Source organism: Megachile rotundata, chromosome 9 (genome assembly GCF_050947335.1).
Source record: "Megachile rotundata isolate GNS110a chromosome 9, iyMegRotu1, whole genome shotgun sequence".
Classification (NCBI taxonomy): domain Eukaryota; kingdom Metazoa; phylum Arthropoda; class Insecta; order Hymenoptera; family Megachilidae; genus Megachile; species Megachile rotundata.
In genome coordinates, this window is record NC_134991.1 from 11,291,097 (window position 1) to 11,315,556 (window position 24,460).

A 24,460-nucleotide genomic window follows, 5' to 3' on the forward strand; every position below is an offset into this window, starting at 1 on the left:
TCGGTAATGAACGGACGGGAAAGACACGTCGTGTCGCTTATGAGGGAATATTTCATAGTTGGAAAAGTTATTCGAGGCGTGTCCAACGACGGTGACTTTAACCGGCAATTTATCTTCCGTCCGTTCGGGGCGCATTCTTTACGCGAACAAGCAACGAACACAGCGCTCTCGTGATAACACGGTAGCCCCTTCTTTTCAATTACCTTTTAATTGAATTCGAGGAGAAGATGCGAGCTTCTCAACGTGCTTTGGCCAACACGATTATTCGCCGGCAACTTCAGTTTACGACAAGAGGATTGTTAGTAGATCGTTGCTTGCAGCTCGTTTTCTTGATCTTTTTTACCCGGCAAATAACGTTTACTCTCTTGCTGTCTCTTTGGATGGAGTTGTTTGTTTAAAAATATTTTTCTGTCACGGTCAAAGAGTGGTGGATCGCGTATAGACGCTGTGATATATGACTTGATACGATATTTAATATAATAATTTTTCTTCAATCCTTTCTTTTTCTGAATAAGTCTTGATATACTTGCTTGTTTCCTTCTACAGAATTTTAAAACAAAGGCAAACATTTTCTGTAACAGCACCACTAATTTTAGCTACAAATTGTGGTCAATTTAAATGTGTTAATATTACTGTGAATTTTGTTAAGCATTATTTAGTGCTAATTCGTTGATGTCTGAAATAAATTAGTAAATATTCAACTTGCAGCAAGGGTGTATATATATATTCACCCTTGTATTTATATTTGTATGAACAGTGACAAATATGATAGAGGAAAAAGACACTTTTGTTGATTTTTGGTTGGAATATTTTCAAGTTCAGTAATTTGGACATATGACAGTTCAGGTACTTTAAATAGGAATTTAAAAGAAATTTAAAAGAAATGTTCAAATTTTAAAATGTTTAAATGTTCAGGTATTCAAGTATTGAAATTTGTAAATTTTAAAATGTTCAAATTTGTAAATTTTCAAATGTTCAAATTTTTAAAAATGCAGTTCCATATTTTCCAAGCTTCCTCCCAAACAGCAATTTTTATTTCAGCATCACATATAACATACCGACAAAAGACTTGTTACCATAACGACATACGTGTGAGATGAAATTCACGGTAGCTCATTTTATAAGCTTGTTAGCATTTTCAGAGGACAAACTTTTATTCGATCACGTGCATCGTGCATCTTCGTGACAAACGCCACGAAACAGTGTTTCCAGAATCAAGGCCTGACAAATGACATTACTGCAGCTTGCATGTAACTCTGTCGCCGGAAATTGAAATAGAGACGTCCGCAGGATGTTTCCTGTTACGAATTATGCAAGTCCTACGAGCACCGTACTTAGCTAACGTCAATCAACTAACGTGTAGGACTGTCGTTTTTAATAACGATTAATCGGAACAGGAAACCGTAACGTAAAGCATCATTAACATTTCCTGTCAAGGGCGTAATATTTCGTCTTCTAATCAAATTTAACTTGTGCCATTATATTCTTTTGTAATATAATATACACTACCGTCCATAAGTATCCGGACACCAGCGAAATATGCATTCGCGTTGCATGAAAGTTATTCAAGTATCTGCAGCAGTAACTAAAATCGATTTTTTTTCTGCGAAGGTCAGAATGCTGGAACGTTTTTCCATTGATAATTCTCGTTTGGAACTCATATCTCGATGGAAAAGAAGCTACAGACGAACTAAACCGAAACTGCCGAGTGCGTAGCGTTACCTCCATTCTTATCTCCATTGAGGGAACCTAAACATCTACCAACAGTTTACAAACACTTGAAACATATCGAAGAACCCTCTGAATACGTTCTGCACCATAGAAATGAAACACAGTAGAAATTAAAATTTTTTTTAGAATCGAAAGCGTTTCATTAGATTCACAAATTTGGACTTTGTACTTCTGGACATGAATTTTACTTTCACACTTTCATTGTATAATTTGTACTTAAAAATTAATTCTATTACGTTATGACACCTCAAAAAAGATGATAATAATTATTACAAATGATATGATAACTCTAAATACCTTTCGTACAAAGTTCAACTGTGTTTTATGTAACGAAACCAAGTATCCGGATACTTATGGACGGTAGTGTATGTGTAACTATCTCTATTTCAGAATGTTTGAAAGTAACTTCTTATACTAAACGCAGTTAGGATTAGATTAGAGTTCAATATTGTAATAAGACCCTGCAAGTGCGTCATATATTGTTTGTAAATACTGTATTGCATTATATAGTGTCTCATGCTTTATTCGTGCATCAAGGAGGTGCAGCTGCTTCGCAGTTTTGTAACGACCATCGTAAGAAATGTAAATTGTCAAATATAAATGCCACAATAAGTATCAATTTAAACGGAGCTGGTAAGATTAAAAATTTCCTCGAAAAGATTAGTATGTACAAATATTTGAAATTGGTATTGGAACAATTATTATAAAAATCACAGTAAATTTTGAAATATTTCAAGTACAACTTCAATTACAAGTACGACTTGCAACTTATTGAATGAAATCACGTATGGACAATATGATATACTATTTCAATCGTTATTTTTAATAGTATGGTAAATAACTGTCGTTAATCCCGTAGGCTATAATAAACATCCCTAATGCATTTGCAATCCAAGTCTGACAAACTTTTCTCATATTCTTTGTACACTTGAATTTTGAAACAAGGTCTAATTACAATTTGCATATTCAAAGATTGAATACAAAATTTTAACTTTCTTTCGTTTGAAGACTGTAGCAGTAAATAGTTATCTCCGACGCATCTGCCAAACAAATGCAAGGAGTTAACTATGCGCATAAAACTGAAAAACTCAAGCACCTAAAGTCTCAAGAAGAAAGATCTACCCGTTTTAAAAAGTCAGAATGAAGAGAACTTAAATTTACATCGCCCGTTAAAAATTGAATTTATTATGATCTTTGAAAGAACAGAGTTTCAATAGAGATAAAAACAACGTAGAATCTGTCTGACGGTAAAAGAGAATTGAATTTAATGAAACTGTTTTATCTCTTATTACATCGAGTTATTCATTTAAACGAAAATGTATAAAAGAAGCGAATCAGATCTTGTTAGCGACAGTCGGCGAAAAGCTTGATAACTTTATGATATTCCTCGAACAAAAGCATACTCCAGAAGCAACTCGCGAAACGATCACGTAAAGCACTCGATACACACAGCACCGGGGTCGTCGGGTCATAACTCACGACAAAATCGACTAAATAAAATGACGCGTCGCAAATTTCGGCGGGCGGCAATATAATTCACAAGACTGTCTTGGCCAGCTATAAATGATCATTGCGTTTCTCGTAATTTATGACTCGAACGTGGTGCGCTGGATAGTCCGGAGAAATCCAGATCATCGTTCAAAACAGAAATCAAATATATTTCTACTTTTTATACTAATATTACTGTCTCTCTTCTTAAGAATCAAATTACATATAATTGTAATTAGTTAATTTACTTTAGTAATGACGTACTACTTATAATTAACTCTAAGGTGACTGCTGTTCAATCGTAATTCGAATTTTCACTTTGAACTCTTTGAGGCTCACATCTTTAACAAAAATAACAAACTAACGTGCATAGAATTTTTTGTGTAAAGTAATTAAAGAAGATGTTAATTTCAATTATTTAATATGAAAACAACTTTTTAGATACGTTAAAATATTTACCATAAGAAGATAAGACTACATGTGGGTAAATTCAAAAATTTGTAAAATTTGTACAATTCAAAAATTTCCAAACCTGAATGTTTCCCCTGAATGTAACCCCTTGCGCTATGATAAGGAGTTATGCTCGTCACGTACTTGTAGTTCACATATGATAAATTTTTCTCGTATTTTTAATACGCATATACTTTCAGCTTAGGTGATAATTTGTGCAGTTAAAGATTGTTGAATAGAATACCGATACGAAATCTAAAATTTCTTCATTGGTTTTGACACTGTAGCAGATAATAGTCTCATACGCCTAACGCACATGATACAAGGGGTTAAATATCGCATTCCTCAAATTGTCGAATTTGGAACAGCAAGTTGCGTTTTCTCAGAACCAAAGAAAAATATATCGCGAACGAGTGCACATGAATGGTAACCCTTCCCAAAAATTGCTTTCTGTCCATAAAACTACCCCGTCGATTGCAAGGTGACCGACAAAGCTCCATAACAAGATCTGTAGAAGCGAATGTAAGTTGAAATCGATGAAACTAGAGGGAAATTCTGATTGTATCAAAGGCGAAGCGGGGCAGTCGCGAATAAACGTCGCCCAAAGAAAATGGTAGCACAATTGGTGTGGCCGTTTCTATTGCTGTTCTCTCTGTGGCGGAACTAACGATCGTAAAGTCGCAGGAGTAACGAGACACGCTCGAGACTTGGCATAAGAAAGTTGCATCACGCGATATACGCGGACGCGAAAAACCGGAGCGTGCTTTCACCCTAAGCGACAAGAACGAGCGTGCAAGAAAGGAACGCGGAAGGACAGAAAGAAAGAGGAATTACGGGTGCAACAAAGGATATTCTGCTAACCCAGAGCTAACGTTTTCGAGCACAGAAAAAAAGCTGGACGGTATAACGCCAGCTTTTTTGGTAAGAAGATTTCCTACTGACGTCGTTAATTTCCTTTTCTATTTTGCCGGGACTACCCCAGCTAACAAACGTCGAAGGGCGGTGTTATTACATCGAGGCAAAGAAACGAACCCCGGGAAAGAACGAAATTATCGGACAACGTGACCGTAACCGAGGGATTTATCCCGCAGGAATGCGAGTCCGAAGGAAACCGGTAACATGTTCCTTGCGTTCGTGCTGGAACAACGTTCCCACGAAATTAGTTTTACGGGCATCAAAGGGGAAGTTCTTGATGGCCTTCGATTCGCCTTAAAATGACACCACCTTCGAGCCTCGGAGGCTATTTCTGGGGAAACGACGGATCGTGCACACGATCAGAAACTTAGGATATACTGTCGTCACGTCACGGCACGTGACGAACTAAGATACGAGGTGGATATGAGCTACGTATTTCCACTGAAAAAAATGCCGTGCGTTTACAGTGCACGTCAGCTCATTTAGAGAGTTTCGCGTGCTGTGTATGCATTGTGCTTGCTGTTCTTCTCGGTACAAATATGTATATCACATCTTAGTTCGTCACGTGCCGTGACGTGGCGTGACGTGCCCGGAGTGTGAACACTCGCCATTCTTCTCAGTGGAAATATGTAACTCACATCTTAGTTCGTCACGTGCTATGATGTGACGTGACGTGACGACAGTATGTCCCGAGCTTTAATGAGCATAGGAGGGCACGTTTTGCAGCCGGGATGAAAATGATGTAACGTAGCTTGTACGCTAATGATCAAAGAAGTGAATTTTTTATATTTCTTTGACAGCAAGTTCATTTGCTAACTTTCAAATGTAGATTTTTAATTTTCAAGTTGGAAAATTAAGAGATTTAGAAATCAGTAAATTAAAGTACTTAATTGTCAAATTTTGTGATTCATATGGTTGAGAACTTTCAAATTTTTTTTAGTTCTTAAAATGAAAAATGAAAGAGTTTAGAAATTCGGGAACTTAGAAATTTAGAAGTTTTTAAGATTTCAAAACGGAGTGTTCGAAATTTGCGAATTTTGAAATTGAGACACTTGGAAATTTTCAAATTTCAAATTTCTTATTTGAAGATTGTAAACTTTTAGTGTTAGAAAGTGTATGGTTATGAAATTTTAAATTGACCTCAAATTTTTTAATATTTCAAGATTACAAAATACTAAACTTTAAGATTGAAATAGGTGGAAATCTGGAAAATTTCAAATTTGTAATTTTAGAGGTACGTAAACTTGTAAATTCAGAAATTTACAAATTCACAAATCCAAAAACTTGGAAATTCACAAATACACAAATTCACAAATTCACAAATTCACAAATTCACAAATTCACAAATTCATAAATTCACAAATTCACAAATTCACAAATTCACAAATTCACAAATTCACAAATTTTCAAATTATCAAATTACCAAAATTGGAAACTCAGATATTATCAAATTTTAGAAACGTACAAACTTTCAACTACCACAGGTAATTTTCAACTGCCACACCTTCCTATATCGTCAATTCCAATAAAGCTCAGCTTATTGTCTGTAGCAATATAACGAGAGTCCATCATAATCATTCTTATAATTGATCAAACGTCCCCTATCTCTGGAGAATTAGGAAGGAACAGACATAACTAGTTACCAAGAAAAGATAAGGGAAAGAAAGAAGAGGCTGACACATGGAACATTTTATGGGGTAGAAGGGAAAGACTTCTCCACGTTTGACGTGTATGAGAGGCTAAAAGTACCCCCAGCAATATTGCGTATCAGCTTGTATCGTCTTTTAGTTTCTTTGCTTTAATATCATGGCAAAAATAGGATATCTTCTTTTTCATGTAAGTGAAGCTATATTATCGATAAAAAAATTGCTGTTTTGTTGCTACTACGTTAATGGATAATCGTAACACTTTATTATGGGTTGTACTTCAATACTTCTTTAAAAAATTTAAAAATTTTATGAAATGTTGCAACCTGAGAATCTGACAATTTAGGACTTTAAATGCTCGTTTATCGAAGAATGAAAAATAAAATGAAAAAGAAAATAAATAAATACTAAAGCATCAAGTAACATATAGAACTAGTTTTTACCTCAACAAAATATGACAGACATTTCCATAAAATCACGATAATAAAATTTTGTGATATAAAGTGAGAAATCTGAAGCCGGTCATTTTGACTGGTTGGTAGTTGTAGTGTTAGGGGAAAATTAATAAATCTAAACAGTTGAAAATTTGGAAATTGGAAGTTTTAGAACATAGGAAATTTAGACATTTCAAGATTCAAAGATTTAGAAATGTAGAGATTTGGAAATTTGAAAAGCTAAAGGTGATATATTTCAATATTTTTAAGTCTCGAATTCCACATATCCTTAAGTCCCTGAATCTTATAGTTCCTAAATTCTACAATTCCTATATCTCTAAATCCCACAGCTACTAAATCTCACAATTACTGAATCTCGCAGTCTCTAAAGCATAAAGTTCCTAAATCGCAAAGATCGACAATTTCAGGGTACTCAAATGTTAAGGTCCCTAATTCCCAAAGTTACTGAATTCCACCAGTCCCTAAATCTCAAAATTTTCAAACTCCAAAACTACATCTTAAAGTATCCAAAATCTCGCAATCCTTAAATCCCAAAGTACCTGAATTCCACGGTACTTAAATCCCACTGTACCTAAACCCCCAAATTCCCTATATCCCACAGTACCTAAACCCCCAAATTCCCTAAAACCCACAATACCTAAACCCCCAAATTCCCTAAGACCCACAGTACCTAAACCCCCAAATTTCCTAAATCCTGCAGTACTTAAATCCTAAAATACCTGAACCCCCAAATTTCCTAAATCCCACAGTACCTAAACCCCCAAATTCCCTAAATCCCACAGTACTTAAATCCCAAAATACCTAAACCCCCAAATTCCCTAAATCCCACAGTACTTAAATCCCAAAATACCTAAACCCCCAAATTTCCTAAATCCCACAGTACTTAAATCCCAAAGTACCTAAACCCCAAATTCTCTAAATCCCAAAGTACCAAAACCCCACAGTCCTTAAATCCCACAGTCCTTAAATCCCAAAATACCTAAACCCCCAAATTCCCTAAATCCCACAGTACTTAAATCCCAAAATACCTAAACCCCCAAATTTCCTAAATCTCACAGTACTTAAATCCCAAAGTACCTAAACCTCAAATTCTCTAAATCCCAAAGTACCAAAACCCCACAGTCCTTAAATCCCAAAATACCTGAACCCCCAAATTCCCTAAATCCCACAGTACTTAAATCCCAAAGTACCTAAACCCCAAATTCTCTAAATCCCAAAGTACCAAAACCCCACAGTCCTTAAATCCCAAAGTTCCCTAAAAGCTAAAGAGCTCACACCCAAAGTCCTCAAATTCCCAAATGTCCACATTAGTACTCCATTCTGAAATTGAGAAACACTGAAACATCCTTATAAATCAAATTAGACGGCCTTTTCGTGTATTTGCTATATTCCTCCTAGGAAAGTTAGCTTTGCTGTTGGGTGTACACATGTATGAAAGAAGAACATCGAGGCGGAACCGCTTTGTGAACGCGAAAAGACCAAGCTCGAGTCGCAACGGTACGAAACTAAACGGAACGAAATCGCGTCGTACAGTAATATTTGCTTGCATTTAACGGGCTTAATGACTCTGCCGGAAACAGGAATTTATTGCTTGCACGACACTGCTCCAGCGACAAGTGCGCAAAAAGAAAGGAGAGAATTACGGGGGCTTAATATTAACCGTCGACTCGTAAACTGCAATCTGCTGTTTTCTGCGCTTTTCTCCTGCTCTCGTGATCCACCAGCGCGTTTACTCTAATGAATGTAATTAAATAATCGTACAGATTGCGATACATCCAGCTACTTTCGAAGTGGTATTTGGAGAATCGTTGCGAGCGTGGTCTTATATCGGTAATGCAGGACCAAGCGAGTTCGGGAGGAGAGCTCTTTCTGATTTCTTTGGGATTCTTGCTTTGAGATTCTTGAGTTGTGTGTTGTTCAAAGGAAATTACTTTAACTCTGTGCACAGAAGTGCGGAAGGCTGCAAGTGGAGTGTAGAAGGTTGCAGAGAGATGTAACAAGGAGTAGGTATTTTTGAAGTAAAGACAATTATGTGAATTTTAAGAGAATTTGTAAATTTTAAAACTGTCAAACTTCCAAGACTTAAAATTCTTACATTTTCAAATTCTAACAATTTCGCGATTTGAGAAATTGGATATTTCAAGATTTAGAAATTTGGGACTACTGCTAGTAGTGGAATTTTTGCATTTCTAGCTTTACATGTACCAGGTCTGTGGTTAAAAAGAGAGAATAGTTTCTTTTCTTTTTTGTCTTCTTTTTCTAACAACAGATCGGATATAGGCAAAACTAGAAATGCAAAAATTCGACTACCTGTTTGCAATGCTACAAGTACCAATTACTGGTAAATTGGTTACCAAACTCCCAAATTCAAAAATTCTCAAATTTCCAAATTCCAAAATTGCAAAATTTTCAAAATTTCAAAAATTCCCAGATTCCAAAATTCCAAACTTTAAAAATTCCCGAATTCCAAAATTCTCAAATTTCGAAACTAGCATATTGGAGACCCTTACAAGTTTAGAGCTGTCGAAGTATGACAATGTGAAAAATTGAAAATAGAATCAAAAAATTCAGAAACCCAAAGACGTAAATATTAAGTAACCTGGGAATATAAGAAGGAAGTTAAAAATTGTCTACAGTATAGGTACACATAATTTGAAGGAAGCCTGCGTTGCACCCGAGTGTACTTACGTTGAATCGAAGCTGCAGAGTGCTGGTGTACCCTGAGGAGGTGCTCGAAGAGCTCGCTCGAGTCTCCTTTCGATCCATCGCGCACGGAAAACCGTGCCTCGTGTTGCGACTTAAATGTGTCCCGCCTGTTTTTCCTTCGTCCCAGAAAACACAACTATTTCTTTGCGCGCACAACACTTCGAGTTCATGCTTGAGCAACGATATTTGCGCCGGCTCCTTCGTAACTCAGACTTGTGCTCGCTCCACTACATCCGACGAGAATAACACGAGAGGAACACGGTTTCATCGTTTCGCGTATATTCGCGGGATGTACGCGGGAACTAAAATGTGCACGAGAGGATGAAAATATTTCGCACACGGAATTTATTGCAATGCCTTTGAAAACGTTCTACTTGTAAAGTGTACTTACAAGGAGAAAGGACGTATAGCGAATGAAAAATACAAACTCGTATATTGAAACTTGCAGTTACGTTGTAAAGACCTTTTCGTGTAACAAGTGTTTGATAAAATTCAGCTTTCGTTTGTACTTTGTTCCGGGTAAACTTTTGAAATTCGACTTTTGGTTTTTTTAATTGGATTTAGGAATTTGGGAATTTTAACATTTCGATAAATTCTTAAGTTTTGGAATATAGACGTCTAAAAATTGATTAATTTTGTTCATTTTTGAAGTGAGTAATTCAATTTGGAAATTTTTGAGGAAATTCAGAAATATGCTAGTTGACAAATTTTCATGTTTCTAAAATTCATGAATCTAACAATCTACATGTGATGACTATGAAATATGTGATATGAGACGTTACATGACATGTAACCTCTTCAAGATTTCTCAATGAAAAGACATTTCATGTTACTTCATAAAATATTTCTCCTAACAAGTTAGTGAATATTTCTCCCAATAATTTAGTAAATATTTTTCTCGATAATTTAGTAATTTTCCCAATAATTTCTCTTACATACAAATAGTAATCTACTTTGAACATTTCTTCTAACAAAAGAAATAATTATTAAAATTATATAATGACATTGTATAATTATTATAATTATTATATCACGAAATCACCAAACCTTCATCAACGACAATCCGAGCCTTCATACAACCATTATACCTTCATCCTAATATGAATAACAACAGCAGAAAAAATAACATGAATAGAGATCGTAAATATTAATATGCCATAGAATTATGGGTAAACACGGATCAATACCGAATATATGCAAACAAAGAAATTCCCTCTCGTTACGAGGGGAGATTCGAAATGACGAGATGTCAAACCGCTGACTGTCAGGCTGTCAAACTGTGTAGGCCTCTACAGGACAGGTCGAGGTGATGGATAATGCGGACTGCCGCAATGTCAAAACTCCTAAATGAGCAGTGACAAGACGAACGTGGTGGGATGCAAAATATGGGATATTGAAGAGAAATTTGATCTCCGTGACGGCATAAATACGAACAAATTAGCGATAATCGCGACATTTTAACCCCTTTATCACGGCGACGTTTATGGAGCAACATATCTACTTTCGACTCTGCAATTGGACAAATCAAATATATTGTCTCTCATTAAAATATTCCATCGATTTCATTTCAAAATGCTGATGTATTAAATTCGGGGACAAAGTTCACATTTCAATGACGTTTAATGACATTTCGACTATATTCATATTTAGATGGTGTTCGCATATGTTAAAAATTATCGTTCTTACATTTGTATTACGTCCATGTTCTCACATACGAATGTCAAAATTCCTGCATTTAATGTCCTTGTCACATATTTGAGTTATGTTCTTTTTCTCATATTTGAGTGATGTTTACATTCTCACATGTGAATGATTCATGTTCTCACACTTGAATGGTGTTTATGTTCTCACATTTATATGGTGATTCATGTTGTCATATGTGAATGATTTTTACGTACCCACATTTGAAGAATGTCTGTATTCTCATATGTGTATGATGTTCACATTCTCACATTTGAATAATGTTGTTCGCATATGTGAATAACGATCATGTTCTCACATTTATATAGTGATTCATGTTGTCATATGTGAATGATTTTCACGTACCCACATTTGAAGAATGTCTGTATTCTCATGTGTGTATGATGTTCACATTCTCACATTTGAATAATGTTGTTCTCATATGTGAATAACGATCATGTTCTCACACGTAAATTGTGCTCTTATCCTCATATGTGAACGATGTTCTATTCTTACATTTAAATGATGATTCACGTTCTCACATTTGAATAATGTTTATATTGTCATATGTAAAAGATGTTCATATCTGAACAATGTTCTTGTTCTCATATGTGAATGATGTTTATATTCTCACTGCATGAAAAACGTTCACACTCAATGTTCCTTACATATCACAAAACATTACTATATATTAGGTATCTTCTCTTGCACTACTTAAAAATTTGAGTTTAACTTATGTAGCATTTGTTTGTCCTCTAATTCATTACAAATTCTATTAAGAGAATATTTAACAACATGTAGAAATTTACTCTAATGACGTCGATACTATCCATATAAGTATTAATTGAAATATTTTCCAATTTAACGACCAGACAAGATTCACATAAAAATATCTATAATTACAGTTGTATGAAACAAGAATTAATCACTCGACTAATATTCGTTAATCAAATAACGATTAAACATTACCGACAATCAATTATTCCAGCATAATTATTCGCATAACCATTAATACCTCGATTCACGCTCTATCGAATCCTTCCAAAGGGTATTGAAACGAAAAGCATTTCTGTTTTCCACCTTCCAAAGAGAAACGTCATCTAGAATGTTAAATTCGTTAATTTCCCGAAATATATGCTCATCAGATACATTCTATTCGACAACAGAAATAACTGATGCAAATGCATCGATGAATAATTCAAACATAATCGTTAAACAATTATTTAACCGACCGTTTGGTTCACACGATCGAATAATCCGTACGAAATTATCGACTGATTTTTCAGCAACCGATAAACAATATATTATTTCGACACGCCCAAAATCGAGCCTGCATTTTGTCATTTGAATACGAGCCGATTAATCTTCGAATTCGACCGACCAATTAAAAAAGAAACAGTATATGCACCGACCACGCAATTACACACACGGACAAACACGAACAAAGCCTGTGATCCTTTTATTTCGTACAAATAACCCGATGCGTAACTTGTTTTGCTCCGTCTTTCGAGCTGAAGAGGAAGGAAGAGGATGGATGAGGCATTGCAGCACACGGTATCGATTCTCAATTTCAGATTTCGAAACGGAGAAACATCTGGGAATTTGGAAAATATAGGAGATTCGGATAAGTTGTAAATTGGAATATTTGTGAATCAATAAATTTGTGCAATCAAATTTCGTAATACAGAAATTTGCAAGAAAGGAAGTTTGAAAGTTTGCAAAATTGTGCAATTTACGAAATTTGGGAAATGTGGAGATTAGTTTTGTCTGTCGATACTTCTATAATCAGAAGAATGAAGGTTTGGAAATATAAGAAGAGGAATAAATTAGAAACGAAATATAAAAATAAATAAACGAAGAGTCAAAGAAATGCAGGAGAATCAGCTGATGCAATAAAAAATATATGATTCCATTTAAAAAAAACATGAATGCCCTTCATATTTCCTTTACACGTCCACCTACAAAAAAAATATAACAGCAGCATATGCCCCTCCCAAAACTTTATCTGAAACATTGTTTGCTATAAGTAATAATAATGACGCAAATCTAGATGGCAAAATGTGGTGAGCCACCCAGTATAAACTTTTCAAACCTAGAAAATTGTTTAAATTTAAGAACATAAATTGTAAAATGAATAAAATAAATGTATAAACTTAAATAATTAAAACCTGCAAACCTCAATAATTTAAGAATTCAGAGGTTCAGATATTTCAAAATTGAATATTTAAAAAATTTGTCAATTCGAAAAATCTATAAAATTTGATTTTCAAGTACGCGTTTGCTTCATCTTTTCAGCGTGCTGAGAATGAAAGAAGAAAAGGGGGGAAGAGAGAAGAGGCCGAAGAGGACAGAAGGCTAGCAGGCAGCGCGCGTTATCGATTTTCGTTTGCTATTTCGCCGGCGAAATTTCATTGGCGCCCTCTCGTCAAAATCACATTATCGAATTTACGCGTTGATAGCTAAGTTACACCATTGAGTGTTGTTGGCCCGGTAAGCACAGTAACACCAGGACGACGACGGTGCACAGATTCGTTAGCGATTTACAAATTAGCACGCGAACTTCTCGTTAATCGGACATAACGAACCAAACAGTATGGCCGTGCTTGTTTCTCATTCTTCCTCTCGCAAGAATACTGTTATCCTTTCATGTCCTTTGTCCATTATAACTGGCTTTCGAAATTTCTGATTATTTCATTAAACAATCAATGTAGTCTATGTGTGAATTGTGGATTAAGAATTGAATTAGATTTTAATTATAAATTGACAGTCCTCAGTTTTCATCTGTTTAAATTATGGAATAATTGTTTTATTTTAGGACTTTTTCAATTAATGGTTAACTTTAAAGTATTATTGAGGTTTAATTCAGGATTAATTAAGACTTGTTATGTTAAATGTATAAAATGTAATAATTTAGTCTATGATTAAAATGTAAGTTCTATACTTTGCTAAGTAGAAATGTAAATTTTAATAAGAATAAAGTAAATGATCTAGGACCTTGAAAAATTCAAAATTTTGTGATCTGTAAACTTGAAAGTTTAGAAATTTTATCATCTATGAAGTTCGAAATTTCGCAATTTAAGAAGTTGAGGATTTGGAAATATGTGGTAATTTATGAAATTGAATATTTAAGAACATGGTAATCTATAAAATTGGAAATTTAGAAACTTGGTAATCTCTAAAATTGAAAATTTAGAAGTCTGATAATCTGTGACCTCGAAACTGAAATTTAGTAATCCCCGAAATTGAAAATTTAGAAGTCTGATAATCTGTGACCTCGAAACTGAAATTTAGTAATCCCCGAAATTGAAAATTTAACAGTTTGGTAATCCATGAACTTGAAAATTAATAAATGTGATAATCTATAATCTGAAGAATTAAAAGTTTTGATATATAAACTTGAAAATTAAGAAATATAACAATTTATAAGCACACAAATTTAGGAATTTAATAACTTGGAAGTTTAGTGATATGTAAATATACGAATTTTCAAGTTTGCATATTTCATCGCTCAAAATTAAATGCAAATAGTAAAGTACTCCACTTCTACACTTGCCCTTATCCCCAGGAAATCTATGTTGCACCCTAATGTACACAATGCCGGTCACCTGTGACACTCACGGCACACATGTTAACCCTTTGACTGCGAAGGGTGTATACGTTGCTCTCGTACATTAATATATACGACAGACGTACATTTTCGTCCAGCAAATTTTATTAAAGCAAGGGACGTACATCGCTTTTAACAACACAAAGTTACAATCGTGAAAAATATAGTAGTTTAAAATATTGGCAAGTTTTGTTAAAACATATGTAATCAACGTGATCAATAAAATTGAAACGGCGAATAAATATATTCACTACTAGATGGAAGTCTATTAAAATTCTATTACAGTTTTATCACCAAAATTAGAGTAAAATCAAAGAGAAATATTATCAGAAAATAAAATAAATATAATTGAATTTGTAAAAGTTGCAAATCTTTCAAAAAATAATTATCATCCCCAAAATTAGAGGACGTCCATCATACAGAAAAATTTCCCTTGAATAAAACTTGAAACAAATATAATTAAAATTGTGCCCCAGTCAAATGTCCTGAAAACTAATGTCACTGTCATCCCCAAAATTAGAGTAAAATTAAAGAGAAATATTGACTTCTTATAAATGAAATAAAATAAATATAGTTGAAATTGTGTCGCACTCAAACGTCCCGAAAAATAATATCACACTGCACTCCCCAAAATTCAAGTACATTATACAAAAATGTCGATTTCATGTAAACGAAATAAAATAAATATAACTGAAATTATCTCCACCCAAAAACGAATGTTCATCTCCAAAATAACAGTGCATCTACAAAAACATTTCATGCGAGCAAAATGAAAATAAATATAATTGAAATTGTATCGCACTCAAACATCCCGAAAAATAATATTACATTAACGTCATCGCTAAAATTAGAGCCCATCAAACAGAAATATCATTTCCACGGGGGATAAATGAAATAAGTATAATTGAAATTGTATCGCGTTACAACGGCGAGCGTTTATTTCGAAACGAACGCGAAAATCTTCGAAACTCTGGCACTTTACAATTTCAGCAGTGCAATTTCACGGTGAAAGGTTTCACCGGCATCAACTTGGATGCTCGTAAAAAAATTGACGCTTTTATTTTTGGTAACGTAGCAGCACCGTTTGAAGAAGCCGGCAGCAGGTAAACGTAAACGACGCACGGAATTACGCGAAATAATTCACACGGTCGAAGCACGGATAAAGCGAGCGGCCGAAATAAAAAAAGAGCGTATGGTCGGTTAGCGAATAATTAAACTTCGACTGGTTAATGAAACATCGTCGAGTGATTTTCGAGCGGGCGTATTTCCGCGGAAGCTCGTCGAGGAACTGAGTGAAATTCACAGCTTCATGGGTATCGTGGTAGTTAGGGAACGGTATGATATATATCTCTCCTGTATCCTATGGGATATGAAGCCTACAGGGTACGAAATTCGCGCAGCAGAGGGTGCCGTTTAGTAGACGCTTTAAACCGTCCTCAAACGGACGAGAACGATTTTAAACGGAATTTCCTTTAGCTCTTAACACGATTTCCCTTCTTCGAGCACAATGGCAATTTCGTTCATTTGGACGATCGATATGCGATTCCGTATTGGGTGGGAATTATGAGGAACCAGGGAATGTATGCACGTACACTACCGTCCACAAGTATCCGGACACTTGGTTTCGTTACATAAAACATAGTTGAACTTTGTACGAAAGGTATTTAGGGTTATCATATCATTTGTAATAATTATTATTATCTTTTCTGAGGCGTCATAACGTAATAGAATTAATTTTTAAGTACAAATTATACAATGAAAGTGTGAAAGTAAAATTCATGTCCAGAAGTACAAAGTCCAAATTTGTGAATCTAATGAAACGCTTTCGATTCTAAAAAAAATTTTAATTTCTACTGTGTTTCATTTCTATGGTGCAGAACGTATTCAGAGGGTTCTTCGATATGTTTCAAGTGTTTGTAAACTGTTGGTAGATGTTTAGGTTCCCTCAATGGAGATACGAATGGAGGTAACGCTACGCACTCAGCAGTTTCGGTTTAGTTCGTCTGTAGCTTCTTTTCCATCGAGATATGAGTTCCAAACGAGAATTATCAATGGAAAAACGTTCCAGTATTCTGACCTTCGTAGAAAAAAAATCGATTTTAGTTACTGTTGCAGATACTTGAATAACTTTCGTGCAACGCGAATGCATATTTCGCTTGTGTCCGGATACTTATGGACGGTAGTGTATGTGTCGAATGTGGGAGCAATCTTGTAGCCGCCATTTAGCGGACAAAATGGTGGTATGTGAGAAGGAAGCCTGTTCTCTTATTTTTAGATAATAAATTATTAACTTCAGAGGTTATTTGAAATAAAATTTTATGATTCTCCTTTTCCATGAATTAATTACCTTAAAATTATACTATTGCTTTAATTTCTTAATTACTTCACCAAGTTAAATTCGTGCTGTCAGTACACAAACTTTAATACCAAAAGTGTTATAATAATTTAATATTTGTCGGTATTCAAAATCTTTAATAAAACTTCTTTGATCGAATGATCAAACGTAAGTTCGAATCTGTCACTGATACGATATCTAATCGGACAGCAAAGGGACCTACAAAGAAGATGAGCACTGCGCACACGCAATCAACCCCTCTGCTCTAATTACCAAATGCTAAGATTGACGAGCACTTTCACCCTAAGGAAATCGGTCTAACAATTACAACTGTTACATAGCTGCCTCTGAGACGAAATGCCACCTCGGTAGATGAGTTAGTATATTCGCGAATAATAATATTAACAACGTTGCCTCAAATTTTCAAACATTAGATATACAGAATTAATATTAACAAACATTATCACATATGCAAACGTCACGTGTGCAAACATCATATGTCCAAGCACCACATGTGCAATACTATGACACATGCGATTAAATTCACTGACACATTCTGTTTAATAGAATGTAGAATTATTAACAATAATATTATTACATATAGGATGGAAAATTAGTAATATTCCTAAAATTATTAAGACTATTGATTATTAAGACAAATAATAAGACTAGTACTTACAGAAATAAAGGTAATTACAAAATGAAGAAGATTATTAAGCAAACTTGAAGAATTATTATATAACAAACATTTCTTGTGACTTTACAATTATAGTAACCTTAAAAAAAATGATTCCTGTCAATCGTTTAAACTAAGAAAAAAAACTGCACACACGTAAATACATAAAAATGACAAGATTAAGCTTGATTAAGATTATAAGCTTGTATCACAATATTTGTTATTGCTATCATTATCGTTTTTATCATTATTATTCACAATCCTTGATCATCTTACCTTCATAAGCTACAACACAGATTCTCACTATTGTAAATTGTGAACTTACTTTTCAAAGAAACTGAATGTGAAACAAAATGTACTTTTCAATTTAATATCATAAAAACTGCAGAGGTCATAGATTTCAACGATAGGTGCAGTACTATTCTACACAGACTTCTCATCGATTAATAGTGAACGAATAAATTATGCAGTAAAATTTAATTCAGCATGATCCATGACCCGAAGATAAACGGTGAAATAAAAGAACGAACGACACATACAAACAGTCTAAATTCGTTGAATAATGCAAGGGATCGAACATCAATTCTGAAACAGCTCGCAATTTTTAACGTTAAACAACAGTAAAAACGTGACAAGATTTATAACTAAAACGTACTTGATTTATCCACGAAATGGTTCCAACGACGTTACTCTTGAAATGATTCTATCGTTCAACTCTGATGCAAATTTTATTGCAGCTCCACAAGATAAACCGAGATATATTTATGCACATAAATCATAATCTATCACAATGTAAGACCATTGTACAATTTTACAATGCCTACATTTTGTAAATATAATTTACGATTTCTGGCACTTCAAGAATTATACATCGTGTTCGAATTTTTAGATTACTGAATTTTCAAATGTTCAAGTTTTCATGGTTTGTAGTCTTCAAGTAGTCGAGTAGTTAATGATTCAAGTATTCAAGTATTCGGCTTATTCAGGTTTCAAGTAATAAAGCATTATTCCAATTTCAAGTATTTATGTTTCAAGTTCCAAGTTCTAAGCTACAAGTTAAAAGAATTCAATTATTCAATTATTCAACTATTCAACTATTCAACTATTCAACTATTCAATTATTCAATTATTCAACTATTCAACTATTCAACTGTTCAACTATTCACCTATTCAATTATTCAATTACTGAACTACTCAATTATTCAACTATTCAACTATTCAATCATTCAATTATTCAATTACTCGACTATTCAATTATTCGACTATTCAACTATTCAATTATTCAATTATTCAATCATTCAATTATTCAACTATTCAATTATTCAATTACTCAACTATTCAACTATTCAATTATTCCATTATTCCATTATTCCATTATTCCATCATTCGACTATTCGATTATTCAATTATTCAACTATTCAATTAATCAACTATTCAACTATTCAACTATACAATTATTCAATTATTCAAGTATTCAAGTATTCAAGCCCTTATGTTTTAAAATACGTTTTGACATTTCTAACTAAGTTTTTAAATTACTAAGTTTTCAAGATTTTCAATACGTTTCAAAAATTTCGAAACTTACATGCACTTTGTTCGTTCCAAAAGAGAATATAATTTGTTCCCGGTTGTAGTCGAAATAATTCGAAAGTAATTTCAATTTAGGTGCTGACTGACGAGACACTAATTATGAAAATCGGAAGTTGGTCGAGGAAAGTTCGTCAAAACTCGGCGTAATTAGATATCGGATCCGTGCTACCTCTTTAACAAAGTTTCTCACAACTCGATCACGACGAAGAAAGTAAAACGAGGATTATTGGAAGAAATATGCAGAACAAGTACAACGATGGCTATGATATTACAGCCTTTGATTCTGAAGACTAATAAACGCTACTACGAAACCACTTTAAATCTCCGTTTATGCAAATAAATTATTAATCGTTAATTTAAACACTTGCATATCAATTTTATTTGAAGAAATTGTCTGTTTGAACTTCTTTTGTAGGATATAGTCGTTTAGGTGGTAGTGATTTTGGTACTATTTTATGGTGGAATTTTCGACTTTGTATTTTGGGGATTTGAGATTTTATAGCTAGCAGGGAATTTCAGGTTTTGGGGAATTTCATACTTTGGAACTTGACCAAGTGATTTAAAGATTTAGTTATTTAAAAAACTCAAACTATCCGAATTCTAAAATTCCAAAATTCCAAGCTTTAAAAATTCCCAAATGCCAAAATTCCAAAATTTCAAACATTAAAAATTCCTGAATTCCAAAATTCCCCAATTTCCAAATTTCCAAATTTCCAAAATTCCCAAATTCCCAAATTCCCAAATTCCCAAATTCCCAAATTTCCAAATTCCCAAATTCCCAAATTCCCCAAATTCCCAAATTTCCAAAATTCCCAAATTCCCAAATTCCAAAATACCCCAATTTCCAAATTTCCAAATTTCCAAAATTCACAAATTCCCAAATTCCCCAAATTCCTAAACTTCCAAATTCCCAAATTCCCAAATTCCCAATTTCCAAATTCCCGAATTTCCAAAATTCCCAAAGTCGCAAATTTCAAAAATTCCCAAATTCCAAAATTCCCAAATTCCTAAATTCCCCAATTCCCAAATTTCCAAAATTCCCAAAATTCCCCAAGTTTCCCAATTTCCAAAATTCCCCAATTTCAAAAATTCCCAAATTCGCAAATTTCCAAAATTCCCAAATTCCTAAATTCCCCAATTCCCAAATTTCCAAAATTCCCAAATTCCCCAAATTCCCCAAATTCCCCAAATTCCCCAAATTCCCCAAATTTCCCAATTTCCAAAATTCCCAAATTGCAAAATTTGCAAAATTGCAAAAATTCCCAAATTTCGAAATTCCCAAATTCCACAAATCCCAAGTTGCAAAATTTCCAAATTCCAAAATTCCCCAATTTCCAAATTCCAAAATTTCCAAATTCTCAAATTCCTAAATTCTCAAATTCCTAAATTCCCAAATTCCCAAATTCGCAAATTCCAAAATTCAGTGTCAAATGTCCAACATAAAACTCCAAAGTGAGCAAATCCTAAAATATCAATGTGCCTTGATTTCCGACATCCTCTATCACTCCGATACGTTAGAGCAAAACCGTCGCAGTGAGAAATTCATGTTCGCCTATCTAGGAGAAATCGCGTTTCGAGTAGTTTCTTGATTCCGAGTGACGCTTTAAGGAGAAAACGTCGTGTGATCTCGTGAAATCGCCCTCCATTCATCAACCGAACACGCCATTCTTTCTTTTCGCGAGTAAAAAGCATCGGTCGAAGTAGCTGAATTTCCGCCATCAGTCTATGCACAACTTTCTGGCCACTTTCGATCGCGGAGGGAAAAAAATTTGAAATATCATCGGCCACGGTGGTTCCCTCGCCCGGAATCGAGACTCGAACCGAACAAAGAGAGAAAAGAAAGAGAGACAGGGAAGTGCTCGTTCAGGTACCAACCTCTATTCAAGAGGTCTCGAAAGGGCTGCCAATAAGTCTTAATTAATTCGTTCGTTCAAGCTTTATCGAACAATGCACCGTTTCATTTCGATGCTGAAAGATCACGACGGCCGTGTCACATCGATATTGTTATCGAATGTCACTGTGTATCTGCTGTATTACTCATTTACTACATTCGATAGTTTCGGTATGACCTATAAAATTCATTCACATACAGTTTATGGAATTAATAGCTGGAATAGTGAAGTACAATATTGAATAACTGAAATTGTCATCTAAGTTTGTATCTTTACTCGTAAACGTATCAACAGGGTTTTAATTGATGTCAATTATTGTTACACGTTCATCAATTTGAGTGAAGATATCAATTGATTTCAGTGAAAATATTTCGATTAAAATGAGCTGCAATTAAAATGTTTTACTGTTGCCAACTTTTGGTTGTTATTATATTAAGTAACTAATTAAGTTACTATTAACTGTTATGAACTTGTAGGTCAATCAAGGTTGTTAATAAAATACTGTTGTGATGAAAAATAACAATTGTGTACATAATATGCACACATTCATTAATAATGTAATAACATACATAAAGGAGTACATAGTTGAGAGTGGAACGTTTAGAAAGTGAGGATTTATCAATAACTGTGAAAATAATAAAATTGAAGTGGACGTCATATAATTATGATAAATTATTTCTAATTAAAAGGAAAGCATTTCTGCAAAAAATAATACATGACTGTATAACCGTATATGAATAGAAAAATAGAAACGAACATTTATAAATAAAGATGAAAACGTACATCGACAAATAAAAATGGAAACTTATGTGCAATGTGCAAAATTCACCCAAATTTTTATTATGTACCCAGTGAGCAATAGTAAAAATAAGAAATTGTCAAACTAGACCTGCACTTAATTCTATCCAATAAAATAAAATTCTATCCAATTGTAAGTTATAAAAATAAAAGTAATTTGAGAAAAATGAGAAATTTACAATGTGTACAATTTACACAAATTGTTATTATGCACCTACTGAGCAAATATGTCAAATAAGGCTTGCTAAAGAAAAGTTATGAAAATGCTATCTAATTACAAGCTACAAGAATAAAAGTGAATGGAGAAAAAAGGGAAAAGAAATTGCCAGATGAGAGAACCAAACGCGGCATGCAAGCAGAAAATCGGGGCTGAAGCAATCAATAGTCCGAGTATAACTATTGCGCGTGAAGCAACAACGTATCGGCGACGCACAGAGAGGAAGGCGTGGCAGCGTTCATTGGACCCTTAATGCCAATGCCAATGTCAGGGTTTTGCCGGTCAGTAACCCAGAAATCCCCACCCTCGACGTCAAACAAGAACGCCATCCTGCGATTGCACTCAGGGTTGCTTTCAAACTTCTCAGAAATAACCCTCCGTCGACAAATTGCAGGGAACTGCACGTTGATAACACAGAAAGTTTCACCCTGCCCACCGCGTGTAAACTTTACCCTCCAGGGTAGATAAGGGATGAAACTTGAAAGAGAGCCATTTCCTACCCTCGTGGATAATGCAGAACGCGATGTTATCGACGCAAGAACTTTTAATTCCCTACATTTGTGACAACTGATTCGCTTGATAAAACAGTTGTAAATTATAAAATATAAGGAATGTATATTTTTGAAATATGTTTGACCGATTAGTTAAATAATGATAGTATTTGTTTATTTAGTAACAATTTATTAATTTAGTAGGATGATGTTAAAATATAGGACGTATTGATTTTTTTTATTTGACGTATTGATACTGAATATATCATAGGTGGGAAAGTTGGAGAAACTTTTTAAATTGTTAATAAATTTTACATGGGCATGAGGAAGGTTATCCATGTTTAAGTATCTGATGAAATGTTTCAAAAACAAAATGCGAAAAGATGTAAATGTACATCTGATGTCTTCAAATATTTTTTATCTATTTATCAAATTTTTGTGACAATATTTATTAATATTTGATAATATCGAAATATACATATATGTATGTAGTACGTACTGATTTTTTACTGTCATACTGAATATATCATAGACAGAAAAGTTCGAAAGACATCAAATTTTTTTGAAGATTATTAATGAATTTGAAATGAATGTGAGGAAGGTTATTCATATTTAAGAAGTGTTCGATGAAATGTTTAAAAATATAAATTGTAAAAAGGAAGTAAATATAAATCTTTAAATACTTTTTACTTATTAATCAAATTTCTATGATGATATTTGTTAATATTTATTTTGTGATAATTTTGAAATATAATACGTATTGATTTTTTACTGTACTGAATATATCATATCGTAGCATATGTTAGGGTTATATTTAGGGAGTATTTGAGGAAATGAATAACCGGATTGAATAGTCATAGAGTTAACCAGAATCATGCAAAATTCAAGAGCGGAAGACGCTTACCGCTTTTAAAATGTATAACTTTGTCGTGCTAAAGCCGATAATCTGCTTACCATTTGTTTATCAAGCGCCTCCATGATTTCGCCGACATCGCCGACGACCACCGCTTGTTTTCGCAGCATCTCTTCTTCGACTGTGAGCCAATCGCGTATCTGTAACAAAAATTGGGGCAAACGCGTTAAGAATAAAATTATATACTTCTTACGAGAACAATACTCGTAATATACTAAATGTTAAAAATTAAAAAATTAAGGTTTAACTTAATTTTAAAATTTAAGGTACTTTATAAACAAATTATTCTTGTACAAAATCAATGCTTGTAAATTAGAAAATTAGAAATCTGCCATACTGAGATAGGAGACTAATATTTCTACATAGTAACAATCAGAAAATTAGCAATAAAAAATAGTGATTTACATATTACAGCAGTTCGACAATTTTACTTGAATTTTTCAAACCAGATTCGGTTCGTAAAAACCCAGTTTCGCAGTTCGAGAGTTTACAGCTTCTGACGTCACTGATATCGAGTTTTATTCAATTCCCTATTCAACGGCGACTAATAATGTGGTGAAAATGGCGCAGATCAATGCTTTAAATAGAAAACGTGAAAATTAAATGCAAAGCACAGCGGCACTGCAGAAATCTTTACTAACTACATGAAAACACTGAATAATTTCCGATTCCAATAAAAAAAGATAAAAAAGTTTCAATAATAAATGAACCTAAGAAAACAGAGTGCCGGAAGTTCTAATTCGTAATTAAGGTTCATGAAAAAATTAACAGATATTCGTCGAACATAATTGAACCGTATTTGACGTTAAATGAAGGAATCTCTAGTTGGGATAAAAATAGCCATCGTTCGAGAGTGATGGAATGGAAACG

General features: G+C 33.9%; 1 protein-coding gene across 4 annotated transcripts in view; it reads right to left on the reverse strand.

Annotated features, from left to right (window-relative positions):
• LOC100876889 (dystrophin, isoforms A/C/F/G/H) overlaps window positions 1–24,460 on the reverse strand; it is a 758,772-nt gene that overhangs the window by 583,264 nt on the left and 151,048 nt on the right. For all 4 annotated transcript variants that reach the window (XM_076535871.1, XM_076535870.1, XM_076535872.1 and 1 more), the window contains one exon: window positions 23,632–23,730. In XM_076535871.1, the coding sequence (XP_076391986.1) occupies window positions 23,632–23,730 (99 nt within the window). The remainder of the gene's footprint in view (window positions 1–23,631; window positions 23,731–24,460) is intronic.